The sequence below is a fragment of the Typopeltis vanoorti genome, chromosome 24 (assembly GCF_054136105.1).
Source record: "Typopeltis vanoorti isolate ZY-2024b chromosome 24, IOZ_Tvanoo_1.0, whole genome shotgun sequence".
NCBI lineage: Eukaryota > Metazoa > Arthropoda > Arachnida > Uropygi > Thelyphonidae > Typopeltis > Typopeltis vanoorti.
In genome coordinates this window covers 70,697,230-70,720,198 of record NC_143572.1, presented here as the reverse complement: position 1 = coordinate 70,720,198, position 22,969 = coordinate 70,697,230, and the positions used below count along the sequence as shown (strand labels likewise).

Genomic DNA, 22,969 nt, shown 5'->3' with positions numbered 1-22,969 from the left:
CTCCAGAAGATGACCTTGACATAAAGGTCGAAACGTCGAATGTAGATTTTAGTTATATTAAACTAAAGTTTTTATTCAAACAAGGTAGTTGTCTCCATAATTTTCAAAAATGCATTAAGTTATTACTCTTAACATGGTAGCTGTCTCCATAATTTACCATAATGAATTATTAACTGATATTTCATCTATGTCAGTAAGACATTTTCATAGGCAGAAGGATATGATATACATATGCATGCAGGCACAACTGAAAGAAGGCACAAATAAACTGGATCCATAATCTTATTGTCCTAACTGCACTGATTATCACTCTTCCTTGAACCAAAACATGAGTGGCCAGCAATTTAGTATAACCACATCAATAAAGGAAAAATATAATATTCCTATAATCACACTAATAGAAACTGATAGAGAGAGGGACTGTTTTTTTTATGATAATTGCACATACAAGAGATTGTTCATCCTATAGAACATCTGCATCATGGATAGTCAGAAAACTGAGAAGCAAGAGGAAACTTGTTAATGTCGGATTTGAAGATCAGCAGACTGTGCTCTTTAAGAAATACATATGAGGGTCATTAAATATGAGGTCTGGCTCCCACTGATGAGACCTTGATAAAGGTCGAAACTGGTCTGGATAGTGACCCGTCTCATAATGCATAGCATCATATATGTCTGTAAGGATATGTGCTTTACATTATGGAATACTACGGCAAGTGATGTGAAGTCATTAGTTTCTATATATGAGTTGCTCAGTCCTGAAAATACTTCAGGCATAAACTTTGTTTGCTTACACTTGGATAAGTGTAAGCCAGTCTGGTTGGTCAAGTGGTTAGCATTTCTGCTCTCCGGCCAAAAAGCTGTGGGTTTGAATCCTGCTGTGGGCATGGATGTTTGTGATTGTCTGCGAAAATACTAGTGGTGGTGGTGGTGGTGGTGGGCGGGAGATGGCGTTGGTATAGTTGCGGTTAGAATGAGCTATAGAGTAGACAGAGTTTTTTATTATTATTATGGGCAACTCCAAGGAGTCCTTAGACTCCTCGAGGGAGGCCTTAAACATCAGGTCCATCACAACTATTCAACATTCACACAGTATCTATCATACTTTGCCTTGAACTCATTCAATGTCACAGCACCCACAACAGACTCGGTAGCTTATTCCACTCATTCACCACCCTAAAAGTAAAAAACCTAGCTCTAACACCCTTACTAACCACACTCTTGCCCAGCTTCCATGCATGTCCCCTAGTCCTCCCACCACCAGTCCTATTCTCAAAAATATCCTCTGAATTAATCTTATAGAAACCCTTTCGGAAATTTGAATGTCTCAATCATAACTCCCCTTTTCTGCCTATCAATCAATTTTTGCACCCACAAATCTTCAACCTGTTCTCATAAGGTTCATTCCATAGACCTGCTATCATCTTGGTCACTCGCCTCTGGATCCTCTCAACCTCCTCCCCATCAAGAAGAAACCTAGGTGAAACAAATCTGGGCACAGTAGTCGAGATGGAGTCTTATCAAGGCTCGATACAGAGGAACAATAACTTGCTTGTCTCTGCTCGTCAAAGTATTCTTCAGCAACCACGTGATTTGATGAGCTGATTTAGCTACTTTTGCAATGTGCCCCCTAAACTTCATCTCCCTATCCACTAACACTCCCAAGTCTCTGGCCTCATCAATCTCCTGGAGTACAGTTCCACCAATGTGGTATACTGCTGCTAATCTTTTCACCCCAAAATGCATATACTTACATTTTGCCACATTAAATTGACATCCATTCTCCTTAGCCCAGACCTCCAATCTATCCAAATCCTCCTGCAAAATTTTTACATCTTCTGCATTCACTATTGCCCTACCCAACTTTGCATCATCAGTGAATAAATGAACTGTTCCTCTCAGATCCTTCCCTATATCATTAATGAACAAATTAAACAGCAGTGGTCCAAGGACAGAACCCTGCAGCACACCACTAGTCACAGGCCGTCTTTTGGACTCTACTCCTGAATAAACCACTCTCTGATATCTCTCCATCAACCACCCTCCTATCCATCTGTGAAAGAAAGAGTGTAGTGAATTTGTCAGAGGCAGGTCATTAATCAACCTAATTATAAAGAAAAATAAGGCCATAACAATATACATAACAACTGAGCAGAGAGACTGCTTGCATTTGAATGAGGAAGGACGTAGGCATCTAGAGAAATTGCTGTTCTTAACGAGTCAGTATGTCCCGGTGTGGATGGTAGCAGGGGTGGCCTCTTGTGGGAATGGGTACTCGGGAGAAGGGGGATGACATCAGGTAATACTGAGCCCAGTGGAGTCTAGAGGGAATAATGCTGGATATAGAAACAATGGCATTTTTATGCTTTATACTAATTTATGCCAGGAGTATTCGGAATAAGGGAGAGGAATTGGTGTCCTTGATAGCATCAGCCAAAGATTATTGGGATCACCAAGAATTGGTTGACAGAAGAGGATATAATAACAGGAATAGAAGTTGCTGGGTACAGCATTTTTCGGCTGGATAGGAAGGGAAAGCATGGTGGTGGTGGTGGAGTGCTGCTCATGATAAGTGATGACCTATGTCCTCTAAGAGCATAGGCTTTGGAAGGCTGTGATAATGATTTTGAAAGCATATGGTATGAGGTGGAGGTGGGCAAGACAGGATATTTAGTGGGGTGTTGCTACAGACCAAGGAGCACAGAGGGTGGGGACCTGGAGATGTTGAGACAGTTGAGCGTGCCAATTGCAAGAAGAATGATTGTTATGGGAGATTTTAACTACAGCAGTATAAATTGGGAGAGGAAGATGCATGCAGCAATAAGGGAATGGAATTTCTAGAATTCTTGAGGGACAAATGTCTTAGGCAACATGTAACAGAGGGAACAAGAGGTTCAAGAGTTTTGGATTTGGTTATAGCATCAGATGAGTTGATAATAATGAGATGACATTTCTCCTACCAGTTGGAGACAGTGACCGTATAATTTTGACTTGGAAAATGAATAGATATGCAAGAGTATCAAAGAGACGGAAACGTATGTGGAATTATAAAGCACGTGATTATAACAGTCTAAGACATCAATTTGGGGAAGTTTCCTGGAGGGAGGAATTGGAAGGCCTGGATATCATTAGTGCTTGAGAAATTGTGAAGGAATATTTGTTAGCAGCAATGGTAAGCTGTATTCCATGAGTGAAGAAGAGGAATACAGGACACAATTTGGAGTAAAGTGGATGACAAACAAAATAAACAAGAACTGCATGCGAAAAAGAGGCTATGGAAGAGATATAAGGAGACAGGTGAAGAGAGGATGCATGAAGAATATAAGACACAGGCCAGGAGAGTGACTGGTATGGTAAGGAAGGCAAAACTGGAATATGAGAAAAGATTCGCCCTTAGAGCCAAGGAAAATCCTAGGGAATTTTTCAGCTATGTGGCCAGTAGGAGGAGAAATGACTGTGGAAGAATGACATTGTGGGATAAAAATGGGAACTGATGCAGAGGACATAGTGGAATTGTTCAATGAACGCTTTATTAGAGTATTTCATCCTGGAGGAGTCAATTTGAATACTAGAGGGATAGGGTAGGTTCGAGGTTTAGAGGTGCAGGAGGAGAGTGTGTTCCACATACTGAGTACGCTGGATGCTAGTAAAGCTGTGCGACTGGATGGTATTTCACGACGAGTTTTGAGAGAATGTGCTAGGGAAATGACAGTGCCTTTGACAGATAACAAAAGACAGATAACAAAGATGGTGTAAGGACTGTACAATGTTAGTTATGAGGATCAGCTGAGGGAGTGTGGACTGCAGAGTTTGGTGGATCGAAGAAGGAGAGGTGATATGATTGAGACTTTTAAACTGTTGAGAGGTGGTCACAGGGTTGACACTGGGGAGTTCTTTCGCTTAGTTGAACAGCGGGAAGGAGTCATGACAAGGGGCCATCCCTGGAAGTTACGAAAGGAAACTGTGAGAAAGAGGGTGAGGAGTGGTTTCTTTGCATGGAGGGCAGTTGAACCATGGAATGCATTGCCTGATAGAGTGGTGAGAGCGAGAACGGTCGATGCATTTAAGTAGTGGTATGATAGATTTTGTGTTTCCTAGACTCATCGAGGGACCTCCCTCGATGAGTCTTGATAGACTTTTGTTTCTTAGAAAGGACCTCCCACGATGAGTCTTTTGATTCCATGGAGGCCTGAGTAATAATAATAATATAAAAATGAAAACCAACTAGTTTGGCCACAGATACTTGTAACTTCTTCTGAGTTAGGATGAACAAAAATACAATAAAAGGCTAACACAAACTATAGCATTACTAAAATGCAGAACATGTAGGAACCTTTATAATATAAGTTGAAACAGAAACCACATAGAACATGGTAGTGGACATGGGTTAGCTATTGTTCAATAATGTGTGCAAGATAGTTGGATGAAAATTTAGTCTGACATGTGGAAAGATCTAATGAGCATTTCCAAATATAACACAGGATCAATCCTAGATTCCTATGGAGTGCGCATTGTGAATGAATAACCATGGCAGATTTTTTATGTTATGAGCAGTGAAGTTGTCCTCTATGTAAGGCATCGAGTTCTTATCCCATTCAGTGTTCTGACGTGTGTGGGAGAAATGAAAAGCTAGGCCTGAGCCATCTTCTTTGTTGTTATTAATGTCTCTAATATGTTCATTCTGTATAACTTCCAAACTTCTAGATGTCTCCTCTGCACTGGCACGCCCCTGCAGATGTCTCCTCTGCAGGGGCATGCCAGTAGTGTCCGACACCTGTGTGCAAAACTTTAGTTAGCACCCCTATACCCCTCCCCCAATAAAAAATCACTTTATAAAAATGTATCAGTGAGTAAAAATGAAATACAAAATATATTAATTATAAGTTTATTGAACAAAAAGCAGAAATTACAAAAAAATGTATAAAAAACAATAAACATATAAGAAGGGTACAAAAACAACAAAAATAATTTGAAAAAAAAAAAATAATAAAATAAATAAATAATAGTAACTTACAAGTATATAAAATAGGAACATATTAAATATTATTGGGTAAAGAAATAGGTAAATAAATATTTAAACAGAAAGAAAAATCCCTTAGTGAATTGAACTTTTCTAGTTTTCATTAATGAAAATTCTCGAATAATATCATGTATATCAAGTTGATCCAAAATATCTGACTCTATTGATATAATGGCAAGATTTGAAAGTCTGTCTTGTACTGGAGCGCAAATAGTTTTTAATAATTTTATGTTTAAAAAAGGACCGTTCCGCAGATGCTACAGATACTGGTAATGACTAAAGAATCTGAAGGGCAATTGTAAAGTTTGGATAAACTGTGATTAAGTCATTTGAATAAATATACTGAATTATCTGATATATATCGTTTTTAAAATTAGAAATAAATGGTTGACAGTGTAAAATTTCTTCGCATAAATCGTCTGCGTCAATGTCTGAATGATTCTCATGTGTTAATTTTTGTCGTAACTTTTTACAACAAGATAATAAATATTCTTGTTTTGTGAAGTACTTAACAAATACAAAAACTGAAATTAATTCATGTGTTCTTTTAATAAAGTAAATCTTTCCTGCAAAGATTGTAATGTTTGATCAATTATGCAGAGAAAAAAAATTACTATAAATGAAATTTTAGGATCTACTATATTTTAATTTTCATGTTCGTAATCAAATTGTGTTGTCTTTTTACGTCGCCTTAGTAGTCTACTACTACAAAATACAGATTCTGTGTCAAATTTTGCTGCAATTAATTTTGAGCTTTCTACAATTTCTTTGAAAGATACATCAGACCTATAATTATTTAAAAATAGATTTAGATCATTCAATGCATCTAAAGTAAGTTGGAGATTCATAGATGAAGACTGCAGTATTTTGCTGAACAAAATTCACTAATATCATACCAAATCTTTGGCGCCTTTACTATCCTGGTGCCTGTGTGCATCGCACACATTGCACATATGGCCGGCGTGCCCCTGCTCCTATGTAAGAAAATCCACAAGAACATGGAACATTATAAACCCCAGGATGCTTGTAGAGAGGGTTGTGGTCTTCAGGCAAACAAAGTAAACCTCTTGTAGTTAAAATAAGCTTGAAGGCCATTCTTATATCATGAGGTTTGAGGAGACTAGTGCTCTTGAGCAAAAGTATACCAATGTGAGGGATGAAAACTGAAGTTCTGTAGTGAATGTCAGGATTTTGTTGTGGATCAAGAGTAGAGAACAGTAATTTTTTGCATGATTTTCTTAGACTATCCATTGTACACAAGAAGTAGAGACTAATTCTACCTTCAGTTTTTCCCTGTCTCTTGTGATAGAGATTGCTCTTTTTTTGAGCATATGTACAATACCTAGTTTTTGTGATATATATGATGCAAAGATGAGTGTAGTTAATGACCTATATGAGTGGGCTTGTGGTATATACTAAGAGAAGTTTCTTTCAGCTTTTTTTTGAAATTAACACATCCAGGAAAAGCCAAAGAGCATCAAAACTGATTATGGTGTCAGAAGGGATTTCAATTAAAGACATGACTGTTCTTTATTAGCAGGTGACAGAGATCATGCTGTACTGACTATTCAAAAGTTTGTGTGTGAAACTAAAAAGGAAAGTATAACCAAATGAGGAGAATAGTGAGTTCAGTTTCATAGTACTGGTTGCTAGATGAGGATATCCTCAATGCATGGTAAGAATTAAAAAACACTCAATACAGTATTGGACCATATCCATAGAATTCAAAGAATATAAGGGCAGGAGTGAAATAAATGTGCTATGTTGTTAAGCAAAAGAGTTTTACGAAAAAGATAATGGGGAAGGAATACAATGTGAACAAGGATGATGTCAACTGTGAAAATTAGTTGTGAAGTCATCCCATCAGCTAATGCCAATGATGCAGAGAACCTTGACATGTATAAAGAGTGTTAGATCTTGAATGGGGACTCTTTTAACAAAAAGTCATTCATTCAAGATTTAAAAAGAAACAAAAATTCTGAGCTAGAAATGCTTGCACTGTTGGTTAATTAAGAAAAATATAAAAGAAAACCTGTTACAATTACCTTAGAAAGAAATAAAGTTGAGGAGAAAATTGTATGTCAAAATAGGATTATATTGTTAAAATTATTGATGTCTAAATTATACTGTATAAGAACGTAAATCTAAGTGCAAACAAAGGTTCAAAGGTTGCTAGCTAACTGCCTACGATGACGCCACAGTGCAACGGAAGCGTTCGTGGAAAGCATGCTGAACTCGCGTTCGGCGAAATGAGCGCTCTTCAAGGAGCAGAAGTGTGATGCAATCGCATAGGGGCAAATAGGAGAGCACAGTGAGAGATCCTCCATTACGAAAAGAGGGCGCTAAAAAGAAGAATAAAAAGCGAGTTCACTTGGGTTTGAGCCCCCCGTTTTTTCTGTTCCGGTTTTCTCGTGTGGACAAGCAGAGCATGGACCGATCAACGGCACTGGAAGTATTCTCCTTCCCGGTTGCTAGCTGAAGGCATCGGGCATGCTATACGTGAGCTGACAACAGACACCAACTAGGGCCATCGGTAAAAGTTTGCCGATGCGAAACAGCGGAATAAGTTCCTCAAAAAAGGACGGCCGAGATGACGATATCGATCCAGTAGACGAGCGTATATACGGCAAAGTGCAAGGAATGGCAATTTGCGTCGATCAGCGTAATCTCCACGTGGACGCAACTCGATAAAGCAGAAAGACATCTGACAACAAAGGACAGATGAAAAGAAGCACGATATCCTCTCAGGACACTGGTAAAGTACAGTAAATTCCTTATTCTTGTAACGATTAGTATTGGGACAAAGAGAGAAGAACAGATTTCTGATTTGAGAAGAAAGAGAACTTTTAAGTGACTTTTGTGCTCAGTATCACGTTAATCTAATTATATTGGACTAGTAGTCTGAAAGCCTGAGCGTATGCAACACTTAGTTGAATGTGAATTGACCTTTGTTAGCAAGTTTTACTTAGAATTCTGAATTACTGTTTCATGATAAATATGTGCTTACTTAATCTATAGATGTAAAATTAGAGTATTTTGACAATTAATGTGTTCCTTATAGCTCAGCTAATGAATTAGAATTCTGATATGACATATCTTGATATGTAAAAGTTTATTGTATGAAATTTTGATAATTAATAAACATGTTTTTTCTATGTAAGTCTGAGTTTGTCTGAGCATGAGATTGAAATTACCACTCACTAAAGTTCGAACCTATGAATAAGGGGAAATTAAAGAAAGTTTAGGCCATGACTGCAATGTTGAAGTTTCTATAGGCACTTAATACTTTAATAAGATTAGGTAATACTTAAACTCTGGGAAAGTTTCTTTGTGCAAGAATTCTTCTGTACTAGGACTCTGGCTGGCACAGCTAAAATAAATAAATTTTGTCAGAGTTCCGAATAGAGAAGCAGCCCAAGAGAGATAAGTTAGAGATTTCAGGCTTAGTTAGTATGACAAGGATTTAAGATAGAATATAAGGAACCACGCAAATATAACAAGAGATTATGTCTCATATGGATTATTGTGCAGATTTGGTCATCTAGTTTTCATGATAATGATGAGGATATGTCAGAAAGAATCCAGAAAAAATTGAGTAAGGTAGTAACTAGTCTTTCGAATGCGAGTATGAAGACAGATTGAGGGAATGCAATTTGCAAAGCCTCATGAATAGCATGAGGAAGAGAGGAGATATAATTGAGACATATCAGTTGGTCAGGAGTTGTTACCAGGTTAATGTGGAAGACATTTTTCATAGAATGGAAGGGGGGGGGGGGGTAAGCCATCCTTCGAACATGTATATGGAGAGTGTGGAATACAGTGCATGAGAGTGCAGTGAATGCAGACATGCTGAATCAGTTTAAAGCACAATTTGATGAGCTTTGTGTATGACAGTGCCTATCTCCTGCAATGAGTCTTTTAACTCCATGAAGTTCTTGCGTTAATAATAATAGTTATCTTTTAAGTCATATATTAAGAATAATGTGGGATTTGCAAGCATAAAATACTTGCATATACCACATAAATGTCCAAAACATAAAATGCTAACATAAAGGCAGAATCAACAAAAATGCAAACAGTACACAATTATGATTAAATGGTTTTTCTTTTTCTTTTTTTTTTTTTTTTAAAAGAGCTCAAAGTTAACACATCAGTAGGCTTGTTGTGTTCATTCTTAACTCAAAAATTCAAAATAATAATAATAATAATAATAATAATTTAATTTTAGTAATTAATTTAAACTAAGAGAGTAAGAAACTCTTACCATAGGTTTTTTATATTCATTTGGCTTAATGCATCTGATAAAAAATGGATGGCATTGACTAAGAGTGCGCATTAAAGAATCCAGAGATCTTTTGAACTGTGCACTAAGAGTTGGTGTTTTCTTTCTGGTATCTGTACCCTTAATTAATAAATAATAATTAGCATAATGGTCCTTTAAGATAACACAAACATAAAAATAAACAAATTACAGTCTACAGTGTAAGAGATATATGAAACATTTCAATGCTAAGACTTCCTTAACTTTTCATCTCAAGGCATGTAAACATGCACAATATTATTGTATCAGCACACAGACTATTCCTGAAAGTATGCAACTATTGTAAATACTTTGTATATACAAAGTTTGTATATATATATATATATATATACAGTCATACCCCAAAGTTACGCGGTAGGTGGGACCAACACAAAGCGCGCACAAGTCGAATTCGTGTAACTCGGGGTATAATTTTGCATGTAATTTATATATACAAATATACAAAATATTAGTTAATTGGGTCCAAAGGTTTACAAAAACACCTATACTTTTTAAGAAATATAATCATAATTGAAGTTTTTCGTACATAAAAAAAAGAAAGTTATTTCGATGTTGATGGTTTCATAAAATCTAATAGATTCATCTGACGGCATAATGTCTTTTTCTTGTCACGTAAAATTTCTTCATAGCAAGCTAATGATTTTTTTATTCCTTGCCTTGTGGCTACAATTCGTTCCTCATTAAAATCTATGTCCTCCAAAATCTGTACACCTTTCTTTTATGATTGTTCTTAGTGTGGATTCCTGTAGATCAAACTTCTTTGCTAGCTCACAAATTTTCATTCTGCCTTCAAAATACTTAATAATGAGTTTTGTTTCCAAAGTCAATGTTTTTCTTTTCTTGCTAACTGAAGAAGAATCGGACTTGCTTCTTTTGGACGACATTATTATTTTTTATGTGATAAAATTTTTATCAAGAACATAACATTAAACAATCGCAAGGTTTGTAGACTATAAAAATCGTGTATGAATAGGGACCACATGAAACACATCAGTGCTTGTTCACAGCAAGTGCAACACTGGCAAATGCGGCCGTCGCCAGAAAGATATGACTAGTGGTGAGGCGTGAAGCTGGACGGGAATACGTACATATAAGAAACCTCATAACTCCGGATTTGTGTAAGTCGGGGTATGACCGTATATATATTTTAAAATAGATTGCTTATTTCATTTTGTAAAGCATCAAGTGTTATGTTCAGGAATACACAGAAGATGTTGGCTGGCCTTTCTTGGACAAGAAATCTTATCTGTTTATCTTCCCTAGAAGTGGGAGTGTTACTTATGGGGGGGGGGAGTTACTTATGTTAAGTAATGAATTAATGTCCTCTGGGACAGAGAATTGGGAGGAAAATGGTACTAATAGCTGCTTAGAGGTACAGGTTATACAAGACGTTATTTAGTGAGTTGTTGGTCTAGATAAAGGAAAACAGTTTGATAAACAAACTGTTTAGAGAAATCAGCTTGATAGTAAAGAAACTGATCATTATGGGAGATTTTAATAAAAATTGGAACAGAGGAAATGGCACACACTAATATAACTGAAATTTCTATGGGAAAAATATCTTAGAAAGCATGTGGTGGAACACAAGAATGAAGAGTTTGAATTCCCTCCACTCAGTGTTGAGGGAAGATGAAGAAGCAAGCAGAAGTAATAATTTATGTGGAATTATAACCTAGGTAATTATAACAAAAAGACAGACACCAGTTACAGACAAAATTATTGAATAACTGAATAAATTAAAGATGTCAAGAAATTATATCCTTGGTTTAATCCTTTATCCAATGGATGAAATATCTTCATGCTTGGGCTACTTCTGTATGGAGGCTAATGACTTGACATCAATTGCCTTCAATTATCAACAAAACTGATAACTGATATTGCAATGTATGAGTTTAGATATCAAGCTAAAAGACTTGATTGGAAATTAGTTATCTGATAGATATCAAAGAGTTGTGTATAGGAGAACAGTATCAGAGAGAGAGAGTAGAAATAGTAAAAAAGGACTTAGTACAGGGATCATTACACTTCAACCTTTATGTCAAACGATACTTTCTCACTGGTACTGGATTGTAGGGAGATATTCAATTACTTTCAAATGATATGAAGGGTATGACAGTTATTATGCAAAGGAAAGTTGATGACTGGTCACAACTGCTAGAAAAGATTATGAATTTGATAAAAAATTTCATCTAGTATTTGTGAACTCCAAATAAGCATATGAGAGTATATTGAAACACTATGAAATATAATGAAATCTTTTTAGAATAATACAAAAGTATATGAATATTATACAACTATGTAATTAGCACATTCTCTGCAAGGTACACTTCCTAAAGAAATATTCATAACGTTTTGAAGTAAAATCAAAGTCTGCTAAAGCAATGCTCTCTCACTGGTCTCTTTTTCAACCTAGCACTATATAAAAGTCATTAGAGACTAACAAGGCAAAATGAATGGAAAGAACAACCTACTGACTTATGGCGATGATGTTATCTTTGGAGACTCTTATCAAAATGCTGTACAAACTACAATAATTTAATTGCAACAAATAAGGCTATAAACCTCATCATAAATGTGGAAAAGGCTAATATATGCATTTTGAGGACCAGTCTTGATCCATCCAACTTGGCCACTGACAGTTATATTTTTGAGAAAGTGGATCATTTTAAATATCTAGGTGTCTATATTAATAGCTATGATATTGTGCATTCAGAGAAAGGAGACAGAGTGAGCTGAGAATGCCAATCATGGATATTTTGCAATCTTACAACTCTTAATCCAGAATATTATCAAAAAAATCCAAAGAAAAAACTGTGTTTAAGTTATCTGCTCAGCATTAACTTACAGTTGTAAAACATGGTAAATAACAAAGGGAAATAATAGAATATTTATTATGTTTGAAAGAAAAAGTATTGAAAAACATTTTAGGATTCTCTTGCAATCAGTATAATGAACTGTGTAAACAAAGACATAATGAAAAACTATGAAACCTCTTTCAAAGACCTTACAATCTATCATTTACAAGTAAGAGAACTGAATGGTTTGCCATATTTTTGGAAAGCAGATCAAGTGAGTTTTAATTTTTCGTCCTACTAGTTTCACCGATTTTTGCTATCGGCATCTTCAGGGATACAATTGGAAACTGACAAGAAAAGACCTGTCTAGCAAGGTAGATAAATGCAGTGATAAAAGACCTTAAGATGCTGGATGAACATTTTACTCTAAACAATAAACCAGGTTTTAACTCAGATATTTTTTTATTAACATTAGTAAAAAACATAAGTAAAAAACTGACAAAAGACTAAACGTTTCCCAACAGCCATATTTTCTATAAATTGAAAAGACTGGAATGATAGTTTAATCAAGTGTATTATGAGACATGTTACATGCAGTCTCTACACTGTTGTGTAAACTCTGTATTGGGGCTCTGTGTTTGGGCCAATGTTGTTTAATTTGTATATAAATGATATAGGAAACGGCTTAAAGGGAGATATTCAGTTGTTTGCTGATGATGCAAAGTTGTGTAGTGCAATAAAAAATCAAGCTGATGTTGAAAGTTTGCAGGAGGATTTAAATAAGCTGGTAAAATGGGCAAAAGAAAATGGATGTCAGTTCAATGTGGAAAAGTGTAAAGTCATGCATTTTGGGATTAAAAGATTACCAGCTGTGTACTACATCGATGGAAAGGTACTCCAAGAGATTGATGAGGCTAGGGACTTAGGGGTATTGGTAGATAGGGAGATGAAGTTCAGAGGACACATTGCTAAGGTGTCCAAGATTGCACATAGGATTACTTGGTTGTTGAGGAACACACTGACATCCAGAGATAAAGAGGTTATTATTCCCCTTTATAAAGCATTGATACTTCCACATTTGGATTACTGTGCTCAGGTCTGGTCACCTGGATTCCTTGGAGATGAGGAGGCTGTGGAGAGGGTTCAGAGAAGAGTGACCAAGTTGGTGAGTGATATAAAAAATGCTCCCTACATTGATAGATTGAGAGCTTGTGGATTGCAGAGATTGGTTGATAGGCGAAGAAGAGGGGATATGATAGAAACATTCAAATTACTAAAAGGTTTTTATAGGATTGATGCAGGGGAAATGTTTCAGCTGTGTGAAAGTGATGGAAGAACAAGAGGTCATCTCTGGAAATTAAAGAAGAGTGTGGTTAACAAAGGTGTCAGAACAAGGTTTTTTGCCTGGAGGGTGGTGAATGAGTGGAATTCATTGCCTGACTCAGTTGTGAGCTCTTCGTCTGTAAATGAATTCAAGAAGAGATATGACAGATATTGTTTTGCTAGTTTGGGTCTCCCGCGATGAGTCTACTGACTCCATGGAGATACCCGTAATAATAATAATAATAATAATAATATTGACTGCTAGCAAAGAAGTTGAATACTACACATATTAATTAATTATTTAACTTAAGGGGGATATTAAATCCTACATTATTTCAAAGCTGAATAAGAAACTCAAAGATAGAAATCTGATCTAAGAGTTTCATGCCGAATATAGAAACTATATAAATATATATATATAAAGTTCAGCGAGTCCAAGTGTAAGCCAATACCTGGTAGTGCAATGCCAGGGCAACTCGTTGCAAAGGTGGGGCAAGCTCCGATCACTATTCTTGGTATTTACCCATAATGTAAAACAACAGCTCATAGGAGATGTATTACTATTTTATGAATAACCATTTTTGAGGTCTCATCAGTGAGTAGGATCCTACTCATCCTACTCACTGATAAAACTTCAAAAAAGGTTGAAACCGATCTGGGTAGTGACCTTCTCTCATAATGTAGAACAGTAATACATCTCCTAGGAGCTGTTGTTTTACATTATGGGTAAATACCAAGAATAGTGATCAGAGCTTGCCCCACCTTTCCAACGAGTTGCCCTAGCATTGCACTACCAGGTGTTGGCTTATGCTTGGACCTGTCGAACTTTATATAGTTTCTATATTCGGCATGAAACTCTTAGATCAGATTTCTATCTTTGAGTTTCTTATTCGGCTTTGAAATAATGTGGGATTTAATATCCCCTTAATTTAAATCATTTTACGTCGCCGAATTGAAGCCTCTTGGCTCTTTATTTTAAATATTAATTAATGATTTCCAAATGTCATGAAGGATCAGTCCTTAGTTTGTATTTAGTGTACCTTTGGAGCAAATGACCTTGGAAAACTCATCAAACAATCTGCTGAAGTAATTCTCTTCTAAGTAAGGCATAGAGAATGCCTGTCAATTTACCATGAGATGTTCTTTAAGGATATGCACTGCGAGTAGCTTTTTTCTTCCCTTTTGTTTTCAATATTGCTTATGTGTTGTTTTTACAGATTTTGAAACCTCTCAGTTTGATCTATGTACATCTTTTGACAAGAATATGGAATCTTGTATACTCCAGGATGTTTATAGAATGAAACTTTGTCTTCAAGGGAACATAGAAAACTTCATAAGGTGTTAACTGGTTTGAAGGCCATGAAGGATATTTTTCTTGATGCATTGCCAACATGTGGTATGAATACTGAGCTTTTGTAATTAATTTCTGGGTTATCATGGAATAATTCATCAGAAAATAAGTTTCTTACCTTTTTTGAGTAGCCATTTTGGAAGAACTGATTAAACAGGATTTGAAGAGTTCCCCCCCCTTTAAATTTCATCATTTTTAAGTTATACTTAAAGCTCTATTTTTTTTAAGGTTCTGATAATACCTAATTTTTGTTGATGGCAATGGAATGAGCTTGCCATTAGGTACCTTCCTGCAAGGTGTCCAAGGCATGGTCAGCTAGACCTGATAACCACAGCTGTGGCAGCAGATGTATTTCTTGTGTTCACCAAAGCAGATGTTGGCAAATCTTCCAGTTTGACTATAATCTGATAAGTTGCAAGAACAAAAAAAAACTGAAAAAATTAAATTAACAACTTATAAATACCTGGAACAGAGAAGGAAAGGGAGGATATGCAGAGAAGAGAAGCCAGCTTGAAATGAGGTGTGAAAGCAGTGCAGATATTATATTTCTTTAAAGTTCTGGCTATTTTTTCTGAGGTGCCCTGGATATAGGGAATAGTAATAGCATTACTATAAGTCTACACTGAGATGAATGTGAGGATCAGATAATTTGTTGATCTTTTTTGGCATTGCAACTTTAGTGAAGGAGGCTCTGTTGACAAGGTTTTTGTCAACATCTAAAAAATGCAGACTATCGTTATTTTCTTTTTCTATAGTAAATTGCATTTTCAGGCGCTGGCTGCTGAGTTGGAGGAGGAACAAGTCTAATGTGTCTGAATCATGTGGCCAAACATGATTCAGACACATAATCAATATATCTTAGCCAAATAGGTTTGATAATGGCAATATCAACAGCATGCTTTTCAAAATGCTCTATACAGAAATTGGCCAGAGGAGGGAAAAAGGGGAGAATCCGTGGAAGTAAATTATTATTTTTATTATTACCCCAAGATCTCATGGAGTCAAAGACTCATATAGGGATTGAAGAGATCAGTTATGTCAGAAAGAATTTTGCAGTAAATTTAAAGTGTCAGAAAGGGAGATATTTGTAAATAAAGAGGTGATGTAAATGTTGACAATGGTATCATCATTGTTTAAAACTAAATTTTGGATTAAAGATTTGAAATGAGTGGAATTTTTTTGTATAAGATAAAGTGTGACCAATAAATATTTAACTAACTGTTTGGCTAATTTAAAGGATGGGGAGTCAGTAGCATTTGCTACAGAACAGAAAGGATAATTGAGGATTATGAATTTTAGGCAATCCGTATATCTGGGGGGGGGGGGTGAGTTTGAGCTTTCAAACCACCATTCAAGAAGCCAAGAGATATTTTTAGAAGCCTTTTTTAATTTTTTTTTTCTTGTGAGATCATAATCTAACAGCATTCATTCTATTAAATTTATTATGAGACTCACCATACCTCTACTTGAACTCATTCACTAACAAAGCACCACTCACAATAAACACTGGTAATCAGCTTCACTTATTTGCCACCTTTAAGTGAAAAATCTAGTCATGACATCATTGATAACTCAGTCTTACTCAATTTTAAGAGATAATATCTATAAACCAACTTTTCCAACCCACAAACCCAGTCTATTCTCAGAGAAAGAATTAACAGACTACTCAGTCACTTGTCTCTGGATCCTCTCCAGAACTTTCTTATCCCCAAGATCAGAACAACCAAATCAGTCAAATCTGTACACAGTAACCCAAATTGATCTAAATATTAAAACATAAGCAGACAACATAATGATAAAATTATTATAGAGTAATGGAGGAAAAATATATTTATTTGTAGAGTTTTCAAACCCAGATATTGCCATATCAAAGCATTATAAAGAAGGAAAAAAAAAACTTTCTCATTTTGCTTGTTAGTGTTCTTCAATGTACAGATGATTAATAAATCCTCGACACCGCAAGGTAAAAGAGGGTAAAAGGAAAATGAGAATGTTCTTCAATAAGCAATAAGTGAGCAACAGTGATATCAGGTAGTACTTTCAAAGAAGACTTGTGCCAGAAACACTTTTGAGTTCAGATAAGTTCTGTTGGCTAATTAACTCTGAATTTTTATGTGTTTACATGTGATAGTTGCTGTAGAAGTTGTGTACTTGCAGTATTTGTAGGTGAAGGCATGTTTGTTTCAGTTTGCTTATAAAATCTTTAAATTTAGGGCAAGGTACATGAAAGCATGATGGCAGTGGCTTTGTCTATGCATGTGTTAAATTTCGATTTCAGTCATTATATGGAACATGAGGCATGTTACATGTATTTGTTGCATTATATGGATAAGTTATGGATCACTGAAGTGAATGGAAGGAGAGTGTGTATGATGTGACTCGAATGCACAATTAGTGGGTGGTAACATATTGGTGACTGAGGGTGATAGTAGCAAGAATGTAACAAGAATGAGTACTCGTTTGGGAGAGAAGAGACAGATACAGTACTGTGAAAGAGAACTAAGTGGATGCTAAGAAAGTTATGAAAAAGCAAGCAAATGATTCTGGTGAAAGAAGCAATCAATGATGGCATGAAAATAAACGATACAAGCATAGCAAAAGTCAGGAACAGCAAATGTGGTAAACAAGTGATGAATGACAAAGCAGCGAGTAGTAAGATAGAAAAAAGCAAAAGATGGTGGAACAGTAGAAGGAATGAAGAATGGTAAGGAAGCAAGCATGAAAGATATGAACATGAGTGAGGGTGATAGAAAAAATGATTCTTTTCTCTTCCATGATGCCTATTAATCTCACCATTCATCCATTTCACACTTATCCATTTAACTTCCCAACCTTTGAAATATATTTAAAAATTGCAGCTGTTAATATATTTCTTGACCAGTGCCCAAACAGCACTGACATTCTTTTGACATAATTTGTTATTCCATATTATTGATGCAAGCTGTGCTCTAAATTTTCAATAATCTAGCTTGTAGTTCAACATATATATATCCTTCTAACAGAAACTCTCTTATATGGCTGGTCACTACTCAAGTGATTACCTTAAAATCCCTTCACTAACTGGAGACAGATTCGATACCTCATTCATCCAAGACTCTTGGATGAATGATATATTGAATCTCATCAAATCCTAATCCTAACATGCTCTCTGTTGCATACTGCTTAACATAGTAATATCCTCTCTTAAAACTCAAAATATTAATTTCCCTTGCTTGCTAGATGCTATCTCTTCATTCCAATAATTTAAAGTACCTATAACAATCACCCTACTTTTGTTTACACAATCAAGTTAAGGTCATTGCTTTAGTAGCCGATTTTAACTATTCACTCTGCTCTTCCATTCACACACAAAAAACAAGAAATCTTTGTACAATCAAACTGTTAACCTACAGACTTATGAAATATTTCAGAGCTCTTCCACAAAGTAGCCAACTCAGTTGTTCATATTTTAACCTTATTACTTTTACCTGTAAAAGGTTGTAGACCCATCATACATTAGTACTGTAGCTGGGATAAGAGTTAAATACTCCAGAAACCTTATGAGAGACCAATATGGAACTTTATTCAAGTCACTTCAGGCTCCAATATTCAGGGTGGTGATCATAATAAAGTAAAATTATTTTACAGTTTTTGTAATATGCACAGAACAGGTACCAAGGTTGTAATAGTAATGACTATACTATCACAACCCATGTAAATTAAGTGTTTAATTTCAAAAATTTAATTTAAACATCTACACCTCTAATAAATCACCATACTTACCATTCCTATTTCCTGAATAAAGAGATTCTGCAAAAATTTATTATTGCTGACTTGAACTAACTGGATGAGATCGGCACTAAATGTGTCTCGGTTCTTCTCAAGAAATCCTGAAACAAGTATAATATACTGTTACTAGAGATTTTTTTTTTTAAATAAATACTAATGATAGTTTGAGAAAAACTGTTCATAATTTAAAATACAAATATTAAAATAGAGAAATATAAGATATTTATGCAATATTTTTAGCAGCCAATTCTACATCACCTATGTCAAACCTTTAAGTCCAGTATAAATTCCATATGGTTTGTTGAGAAATTTCATAAAACTCTCTGATGGAGTATGCTGTAATGTACACATTACAGCATACTCCATCAGGAGGTGGAAATAACAAAAATAATAAATAAAAAATGACTGAGATGAACAACAAGAAATTAACAAAAACAGTGATCATTTGAAAAGGAGGAGGAGGAAAAAAAGGACTAATAATGGTGAGAATACACACAAATCATCTTGTATTATGGTTGTGCAGAAGAAATGATGTTTGCAGACTTATGGTCTGAATTTGATGGATGGGTAAAAGGTTTAATACAGTGTTGACAGATGTACTTGGGATTCCAAAAGTACAGAAGCATAAATATTGTAATCTAACTTTATATAACAGAGTGACAGCTGAGTTGGATAAAGGAAATATCTACATGATGATACTACTGGAATTTTCAGAGATATTTGACAGGATACCACATGGAACTCTGTTATGCAAACTGCAACAAATGGGGTGATACAGATAAAAGGGTGGCTGATGGACAGATACCAAAAAGTACAATATGGAGGAGCAGAATCCAGGAGAAAGCAGGTGACTAGTGATGTGCTACAAGGCTTTGTGCTTGAACTACTGCTGTTTAATTTGTACATAAATGATACAGAAATAATTTGAAGGGAGATATTTAGTTGTTTGCTGATGATGCAAAGTTGGGTTGAGTGACAATCAATCAGAGTGATGTAGAGAGCTTGCAGGATAATTTAAATCACAATATGAGCAAAACAATGGATGTCAATTTAATGTGGAAAAGTGTGAAGTTATGCATTTTATAAAACAAAGATTGCAAATTGTGTACTACACTGAGATAATTATACTCCAGGAAACCAATAAAGCGAGGAATTTGGGGGGGGGGGGTAGTAGAGAGATTAAGTTTAGAGGGCATACTGCTAAAGTAGCCAGAGTAGCTCAGAGGATTACTTGGTTATTGAAGAATACACACTAACAAGCAGAGATAAGGAAGTTATCATTCCATTTTATAAAGCCTTGATATGACCACATCTGGATTACAGTGCTCATGTCTGGTCACCTGGGTTTCTTTGGAATGAAGTTGTGGAGAGTATCCAGTAGGTGAGTGACCAAGATGATGAACGATCTCCCTATGAGGATAGATTGAGGATTTATGGATTGCAGAAATTGGATGGTAGGGAAAAAAAAAGAATTGGGGGGATAAGATAGAAGCATTTAAGTCACTTAAAGGATTTTATAGGACTCATGCATGGGAAATGTTTCTGCACTTGGCTAGAGGGGGTAGAAAAAGAGGTCATCCATGAAAGTTGGATAAGAGTGTGGTTAGCAAGAGCATGATGAGTAGATTTTTTGCATGGAGAGTGGTGAATGAATGGAATTGGTTTGCCTGAGTGAGTTGTGAGGGCTTTGTCTGTTAATGGTTTCAAGGAGAGGTTTAGCTTAGAGGTTTTATTTATTCTTATGGCAAAAGGAATACAAAGCAGCTATAGATCAATATCCAGTTTAGAAAGCCAATCCAGGGCCTCATCCGTCACCTCGTGGATGTCCTAGAGGCCACCACTATGAAACTGGCACCTTGAGCAGTCATTCACAATATGAGTAATCATCTAGGCCCCAAAGAACAATCACAATAATGGTGGCCTGACAGTCTCTAAAGCCACATCTCCTGGTTAGTTCTGATCCTGTTGACAGAAAAAACTATCAACACTATATCTATCATACTTCTCAAGGAGAGGTATGATAGATATAAGTGTAGAATCTAGTCTCTCAAGCAAAAATATTGAATAGACTAATCAATTAAGAATGCAAAGATGGTGGTGGTGTGTGTGTGTGTGGGGGGGGGGGGTTATAGGAATGTTATAGTTTATATACAGGGTGATCCAAAAGTAACAGAAAAAGTAAAAATTCAATAATTCGAAAAGTATAGACAGTAGCACAATGCAGTTTTCACAGAAATGCACAGAAAAACATGGGATTTTTTTTTAATAATGAAAAATTTTATTGCCAAAATAGTTACATTTGTCACCGACAGATGGCAAATCTGTCGGTGACAAATTAGCGGTCCCAGAGCTGCTGCCTGTCGCTATTTAAACAGATCCGGAAATTGTGGAAACCCCTTTGCATCAGCCAAAGGTGACAGCGTGGTACGGGTTCACTGCGTCATTCATTATATGCCCCTTTTTCTTTGAGGAAGTCCACAGCAGTATATTTCGAACTGTTTCTGGCACAAGTGAGCGTTATGCAGTGCTTTTAAGAGACAGCATCATTCCCTCCTTGCAAGAGAGGCAAGCGCTTCATAGTGTAACATTCATGCAGGATGGAGCACCTCCACACATCACAAGTCCTGTCCAGCACCTGCTGCGATCGACATTTGCCGATGACCGTGTCCTCAGTCACTCTTTCCCTCATGAATGGCTACCAAGACTTTACACCTTGTGACTTTTGGTTATGGGGCTACTTGAAGTCACAGGTGTACAGAGGTCGGTCGACGTCATTGGTCATGTTGAAAGAAGCTATTCGCCATCATGTGACAGGAATTACAGCTGAAACCCTCTTCGATGCTGTGCCACATCTGACGGCCGTCACATTTAACATTTGTAATCCTAGCTGCTTTGCGAACTGTGCTGCGGCAATGTACAAACTACTGACACAACTGAAGCGCCACCTGTAGGTGGCAAATGCAACTATTCTGGCAATTAAATTTTTTGTTATTAAAAAAAATCCCATGTTCTTCTGTGCATTTCTGTGAAAACCGCATTGTGCTACTGTCTATACTTTTCGAATTATTGAATTTTTACTTTTTCTGTTACTTTTGGATCACCTGGTATATATACTAATGCCAGAATTATTAGGAACAAGAGGAAGGAGTTTTCGGCATTGGTTAATGCAGCCTTGCCAAAAGTTATAGATATTAGTGAGACTTGGCTAACAGCACATGTAGTTACAGGGATACAGGTGCGAATTCTCCATGCTTGCTATGCAAGCTCATTAACTGAGAAAGTAATATTCATTTGTTAATAAATGCATGCATTTATAAGCATTCCATTTAAGCTTTTATTTTTGTAGACAGAAAATGTCTTAAGCTTGTGCAGCAACAATTGAGCTTTGCGTTGTGTGTCGAAGGTCGATGCTTGCTCATCTAGTCAAAGCTATCTTGGCTTGCTCGGTTGTAGGAGCTTCCAGGTCTTCGCTTCAGCACTGTGATTTCATACATGTGTATAGCTATTTCACGTCTCACTCTGTTGCTTAAACACAGGCCATATGCTATCAACATAACTCTAGCCAGTGAGCTTCAGCAAGCCTTTACAAGTGAGTGTGTCACTTGGGAAAATTAAGTTACAACCAACTTTTTATGACAATGTTATTGACTAGTTCATAAAGAAGTACTGTAGGGTAGAATTTGTATTCAAGTAGCTAAATTGAAAAAAGATAGAATATCATTTGTAAAATAAATATTGTATTTGTATGATTAAATGTACATAAATTTCGAAATATATAGTTTTAAATGGTCAGTAATTCATTATTTCGCTAATCAGACTTCAATCACACCTCTCACTCCCTGAATGATAACAAGAGCAAGTGTTAATTTCAAGACCAGCATTCACCAATGAGGGATAGAATGTAAAGGATTTAGTATTTTCAGAGAGGATAAAGAAAATAGGATGGGAAAAGGGTTAATGTTGATATGAACAGATGAATTGCAGCTAAATAAAGAATAAGAGACAGGTCAGCAGTTGGTCTGTTCTTTTGAAACAGACTGGTGTGAAATTGAGGACAATAGGACAAAATAGTTGGTTGCTGCTATAGACTAGGATGGGAGAAGAGATACTGCTGATGATAACAGATGAATTGCAGTCATAAAGAGTAGGAGACAGGCCAGCAGATGGCAGTTCATTTATAGGCAGACTGGTGTGAGATTGAGGACAATAGGACAAAATATACAGTTTGTTGCTGCTATAGACCAGGGAATTCCAAGGATAATGTGGAAGACATGTATCAGCAAATTAGTACAAATGGGTGCAGGTTGAGTAATTATTATGGAGGACTTCAACTATGGAGATATAGATTGGAAGGAGGAAAGATCATATAACAGAAAGGAAGTGGAATTTAT

At 36.1% G+C, this 22,969-nt stretch overlaps 1 protein-coding gene across 2 annotated transcripts in view; it reads right to left on the bottom strand.

The window, feature by feature from the left end:
• The window catches only part of ck (unconventional myosin-VIIa ck), a 526,896-nt gene that overhangs the window by 293,355 nt on the left and 210,572 nt on the right, over nucleotides 1-22,969 (bottom strand). For both annotated transcript variants that reach the window (XM_090413984.1, XM_090413985.1), the window contains exons 14-15: nucleotides 18,573-18,679; nucleotides 9,285-9,422 (exon numbers count right to left, since the gene is read on the bottom strand). In XM_090413984.1, the coding sequence (XP_090270110.1) occupies nucleotides 9,285-9,422; nucleotides 18,573-18,679 (245 nt within the window). The remainder of the gene's footprint in view (nucleotides 1-9,284; nucleotides 9,423-18,572; nucleotides 18,680-22,969) is intronic.